Here is a 6,222-nt window from a genome sequence, read left to right on the forward strand (position 1 = left end):
GACGTGTTAATCAGGCATTTGATAAAGTCCCACATGGCAGATTGGGAAAAAAAAATCACAGGGGATGCAGGGTGGGCTAGCTAGATGGATATAAAAGTGGCTTGCCATAGAAGACAGAGTAGCGGTGGAAGGGTGCATTTCAGAATGGAGACTGGTAACCAGTGGTGTTCCACAGGGATCAGTCTGAGATCCTTTCTAGTGTGTGTAAACGATCTGGAGGAAAATGTGGTGGTCTGATGAATAAGTTTGCAGATGACACCAAGACTGGTGGAGTTGCTGATTAGTGCTGACAATTGTGAAAGGATACAATAGGGGTGGTTCGGTGGCTCAGCAGTTAGCACTGCTGCCTCACAGCACCAGGGACCCAAGTTCGATTCCAGCCTCGGGTGACTGTCTGTGTGGAGTTTGCACGTTCTCCCCGTGTCTGCGTGGGTTTCCTCCGGGTGCTCCGGTTTCCTCCCACAATCAAAAGCTGTGCAGGGCAGGTGAATTGGCCATGCTAAATTGTCCTTAGTCAGAGGGGAAACAGGTCTGGGTGGGTTGCTCTTCGGAGGGTCGGTGTGGACTGGTTGGGCCAAAGGGCCTGTTCCCACACTGTAGGGAATTTAAAATCTTAAAAAAAAAAAGCGACTTTGGCACAGAAATGGCAGATAGAGTCCAGATAGAATCCAGACAAATGCAAGGTGATGCATTTTGGAGGATCAGATTTAGATGTGAATTATATTGTAAATGCAGAACCCTTAGGAACGTTAACATATAGAAGGATCTGGATGTGCAGGTCCACAGTTCCCTAAAAGTGGCAACACAGGTGACAAAGGTTGATCAAGAAAGCTTATGGCATGCTTGTCTTCATCAGTTGGGGCATGGAGTACAAGATTTGGCAAACCATGTTGCAGCTATATAAAATCCCTGTTAGGTCATATTCTGAGTATTGTGTGGAGTTTTGTTTGCCACACTATCAGAAGGACATGGACACTTTGGAGAAAGTGCAGAGAAGGTTCACCAGGATGCTGCCTGCTCTCAAGGGCATTGTCCATGAGGAAGGATTAAAAAGACTAGGATTGTTTCCACAGGAAAGATGGCAGCTGAGAGGTGACCTGATAGAGGTCTACAAAATTTAGAGGCATAGGTAGGTGGATAGTCAAAGGCTTTTGCCCAGGGTTGATGTTTCAGTTACAAGGGGGCATCTGTTCAAGGTGTGAGGAGGAAAGTTTAAGGGAGATGTGCGAGGGAAAGTTTTAACGCAGTGCGGTAGGAACCTGGAACGCATTCCCAGAAGAGATGGTGGAAGCAGGCACATTGGTGACGTCCGGATGGTTACGTGAATAAGGAGGAAATGGGGACAAGGACTGAATAAGGGAGAAGGTTTGTTTTTTAGTTTAGTTTAGGGCATAATGATCAGCACAAGTTTGGAGGGCCAAAGGACCTGTTCCTGTGCTGTACTTCTCTTTTGTTTGTTCTATGTTACAGTAAAGAGCTCCTCTAATTTTTACATTTGTTGGTGTCCGACTTGATGGCCTTTTTCATACTTCCAGTGGTTAGAATTTAAGCAAATTGATTGCTGGTGGATCTCTGTTAATTGAGATAGTATGTATTATAAAGGCAATATTACAACAATCTCTTGGGCTATTTTAGCTTGTTTATTAATTGCACTGGGCATGCTCATAAAAATGAGCAAAAGTTGACGTTGGGGAAATTTGATTTTGTAATGTTTTTGGGTTCTCCAAAAGCTGTCAAATTTGTATCGGAAAATGAAGGGAGAAGCACAGGCCTGAATTCTGATTGGTCAAAGTGTCTATGGGAAGCTGCTAAATGTTAAAAGACAGTTTATTCGAATATCCTTTATCCGATCCCTTCCTTTGGTTTTAGTCATGACCCCAAGTTGTTGGTTATATCATGCTTTTTGTCATTTTCAATGAGTGTTAGTGTTTGACCAATTTCTCGAGGATCGTGGATGCCCTTGACTTAAAACCTGACAGACATGGAGTTTCTGGAGGTGCTGACTGAGGGCTTGAACAGAGTCCTCATGGTACGAGGTGGTGGCAGCGAAGTGATCACCATCTATTCGTAAGACTGCTGCGATGTAATGAAGCACAAATACCAAATGTGATGCCAACAAATTTCACCAGTGATGTTTGGCTTTTGTGTGTTGAGGGGTGTTGGGGTGTGGTGGTTGCTTCTGTGTGTCCTTTGCTGCTGGCATTTCTTTTAGTTATGGTTAGAACAGAGAAGTATCTTGATGCTGCGAAGACTTCTTCAATGTGTATTCTGGACCATGATTGATTGAGTGACTGGAGTCATTGCCACACGGTTTCTTGATGGCAAGAGGAGAGGGGAGGGAAAAAAAGCACTTGCATCATGTGAACAGAAGACTCACTTTGTTTTCTCTCTCTGAACAAATCTGTGCAAATTCTGTAAGTGTATACTACTGTCAATAGTGTTGATGTATTCTTAGATGCTTAGTAATCAATGGTTTTGTATCTGTGCTGCTTTTCACAAACAGTTGCATGGAAGCCCAGGAAGATTAGATCCATTTGGGGGGAAAATGAGTATGCATTATTCAAAGTGTTTGTTTTCATTGTATAAATAAATGCAAAATTCCTATTTTTTTTCTCTAGTCAACCTTGGTTTCGCCCAGCTAAGCACGCCTACAGTCAAAGTTCTCTCCAGGCACTTGCTAGGGCTGGCCACCAGGTGGTGTTCCTGCTCTTTTTATTCCTACCCAGGAGCTGAGCATTAGGCATTTCCCCTCATTGAAGCTCAGTTGCAATGGGGAGAAGTCTGTCTATCTTTGAGAAGCCCACACTTTTTGTGGGCATTCTTGTGCCACTTTACTGTTTTGTTTCTTTTTAAACCAGTTTAAAAAGAGTTTTGTTTCTTGCAAAAAGATAGGCTTGAATGACAGCCTTATTTCTACAAATAATGTAGTGTAAATGGCATGAGTTAAATGCTGGGAATGTATTAAACATGGGTACTTTGTTAAATACTTTTCTATAAGTGGGAAAACCAGCATTGTGTAGCAAGGTATGAATTTTTAAATTTGGCTTGTTCTGGAGTACTCTCTCTCAAACTAAAAAACTTTCATCTTGATTAAATGACCACCAGGATTAAAATAATTGTTTTTACACACCCAGAATAGAGGCTGAATAGGTACTTTAATTTCTTTTTATTTCTACACATTGTACAAATGTACCTCTGGGATTTCTACCTCTTTGCTTGCCTAATGAGTATTGGGTGGGTTTCATACAAGGTTTATGTGTAAAGAACTGGATATCCACCCTCCAAGACTATCCATCTGTTCATGGTGAATGACACTGCAAGAAGGGCAGTACCTTCTGCATGGGGTTTTTTTTGGTACATTTGCATAGAGAAAATCACATAGGTTTAATGTTCTAATTGAGAAGATCTTTCCCAAAGGTTCACTCTATTTTTATAGAAATGAACAACTAAATGCGATGCATTTTTCTTCCGAGTTTGTTATTTTTGTTCAGTTTGAAACCATCTTATGTTGCTCACAAATCACCTGGTTCCTATTTTCTGAAGCTCTTGGCGTTGAAACATATTTAGTAGGTATATTGCCTCCCTGTAATCATGGGTTAAGTAAAGCGGTTTAAAATGTACCAAGATTTTCTGAGGTGCTTTCACATCAAGGCACATGGGCCACTTATTTTGAGCTCAGCTGTCTGCACAGGCTTGGTTATAGCTATGGACCTGGTTCCGAGTCAGTGCAGGCCTGGGTCTCTCAATAGCCCAGGCCGGCCTTGCCCTGTGGGCATAGTTTCTCTGTCACATAGTGCCCTATAAGGCCACTTTTGTCGTTCATGTTATTATAAAGTTAACACTTAATCTCTCATTTCTTGTTTGTAACTGCCCTCTCCATGTTGACATTTGCTATGAGTTACTTTATACATTTCTGCTGCAGTTTGGTGATGGGACCCTTTCTCCATATCCGATGCTACATTCAGTTAATGCTCTGTTCATATATAGGCACCTTGCATCTGCTGTATATTAATCATTGATCTGAATGAATGCTAAACTTTCATGGCTATTTTGAGGTGAGAGACCTGCAAGATTCTATACATGTTGATCTTTAGTGAGTCCTGTTTCATAAGTGGTGATATTTTTTCTTGTTACTGGGTCATTTCTATTTAGTAAGAGAAAACCAGATGCAGTATTTCCTGTTCACCAGCTTACTTGGATGGCTTAACTGTTAGGAAACCGAAGGCCTTCAGCATGACTGAAGTAAATTCAACTCAACCTTTTGCCATCTTAAACTTGACTGTTACAATTTTTTAAGTTAACTCGACTGCACTTAGGATTTGCAATGAAATGACCTTTTATTGCAGAATCCTGCGAAGGAAAGAAATTGATCCATGCCCATGCCTGTGTGTGTTCCACACTATTTTATCCTTTTAAGAATGGAGGCTCTGATTTAAAATTCATAGGGATCATGTGTCACCAAACATTTTATTAAAAGTGTACCGAGTTTATATTCTCTTTGTAGCCCAGTCAGATCACTGATGAAACAAAACCAGAAACTGCTGGGAAAGCTCAGCAGGTCTGGCAGCATCTGTGAAGAGAAATCAGAGTTAACATTTTGGGTCCGGTGACCCTTTCTCAGTCCAAAACGTTGACTCTGATTTCTCTTCACAGATGCTGAGAGACCTGTTGAGCTTTTCCAGCAGTTTGTTTTTGGTTCTGATTTACAGCATCCACAGTTCTTTCAGTTTTAGGTCAGGGATGAGCTTTTCTCCCTAATAGTAAAGAAATTGGATTAGATAGTTTGGGTACCCTTTTGTAGCTTGGAGACAGCTGATGGAATTTTCCCAACCAGGCTGTTTCTTTCCATTTGCGAGAAGCTTGTTCTGTAGTTCCTAAGTTTGCGTTGTAATGGGAATGTATATGCACACAGATGGGGAGAGAGAGATGGGGTGGGGCTAATTTGTAACAGAAGCTTCTTAATTCTTTGACATCAAACCCAGGTGCTAGAAGTGTTTAGGAGGGAGTGACCTGCATTCCAACAGATTTGGGAAATTATAGGCACTTGACAAAACAGCATATTTGCAGAAAACTTTGTGAGTTTATGATTTGAGATTGAGACTGCATGTGTAAGGCATCTTTTAATGAAGCACAGATCACTGGGGGCTGCAGTTTTCAAACAAAAACATTTCACAGGCCCTTTCACACATGCGGAAAGAATGCCAAGTCAAATGATGCACTGAATAGACACATTTGGTGTGAAGTTGGTCCTTTATTTCTAGTTATTTTTTAAGAGTATAATTTTAAAAATTTACCAGCATTCATATTAGTTGTATCTTTTGATGAGTAATTTAAACTAGGTGTAATCATTACTCATGCCAGTTTTGTGGGGTAACTTATTTGGGTTATGTTGTTTTTTTGCGGGGAGGTGGGATGAAAGGAACAGGGTTTTAGAAAAAAACTGGTGTAAATGTAACTAAAACTTAGCCAATGTTACAATTGTATAAATAACCACATGTATTTAACAACTTGACATTATGAAATTAAATTTCCAAACTTTCTAAAGACTTCTAAGTACCATTTTGAACAAGTAAAAGATGTTATATATTATATCCATTTAAAGCTGTCTTTTTTTTTAAACTGTGTGAGAGTGGGAACAAGGTGGTTATGGTTTGCTATTTAATGACTATATAGCATTTGAGATTTATTCTCTCATTGATGAAAACTGTCTAATAATCAATTGCTCATCAGGGATTGACTAACTATGGGTTAGTTCATTTAAAATTGTAAAACACATGACTTGGTGCACATTAACAGCAGTCAAATTTGCAACATTGAATACAATGCACATAGGTGACCTCTTTTAAAGGCAAAATACCCAGGCAGCAGATTCATTCCAAACTTTGCATTCTTTTAAATTTTAAAGATGCGTATTTCTTGTCGTCGCCTGATATTTTGAAGAATAATCTGATGCTAAACACTCACATTTTGTGTAGATTCAATTTCTAATAGAACCCTTAAGCTCAAGTTCAGCTGAAGTGCTTTTGGTCGTGCCATTTTCTTTCAATAAGTGTATCTTTATTCTAATGCTTTGGTGCTAGTCTGTCTTGAAGTTAATAACTGTTGACTTTATTCATAGAGTTGTACAGCATGGAAACAGATTCTTTAGTTCAACTCCTCCCAGTTCAATCTACTCTCAGTTGCTTTTGTTTGGCCCATATCCCTCAACCCTTCCTATACACA

The 6,222-nt window shown here is 40.1% G+C and overlaps 1 protein-coding gene across 5 annotated transcripts in view; it reads left to right on the forward strand.

Moving 5' to 3' along the window:
• The window catches only part of slc12a7b (solute carrier family 12 member 7b), a 246,993-nt gene extending 242,399 nt beyond the window's left edge, over positions 1-4,594 (forward strand). For all 5 annotated transcript variants that reach the window (XM_043719307.1, XM_043719309.1, XM_043719308.1 and 2 more), the window contains one exon: positions 1,980-4,594. In XM_043719307.1, coding sequence (XP_043575242.1) covers positions 1,980-2,071 — 92 coding nt within the window. In that variant the 3' untranslated portion in view covers positions 2,072-4,594. The remainder of the gene's footprint in view (positions 1-1,979) is intronic.
• The last annotated feature ends 1,628 nt before the right edge of the window (positions 4,595-6,222 follow it).

Source organism: Chiloscyllium plagiosum, chromosome 29 (assembly GCF_004010195.1).
Source record: "Chiloscyllium plagiosum isolate BGI_BamShark_2017 chromosome 29, ASM401019v2, whole genome shotgun sequence".
Lineage (NCBI taxonomy): Eukaryota > Metazoa > Chordata > Chondrichthyes > Orectolobiformes > Hemiscylliidae > Chiloscyllium > Chiloscyllium plagiosum.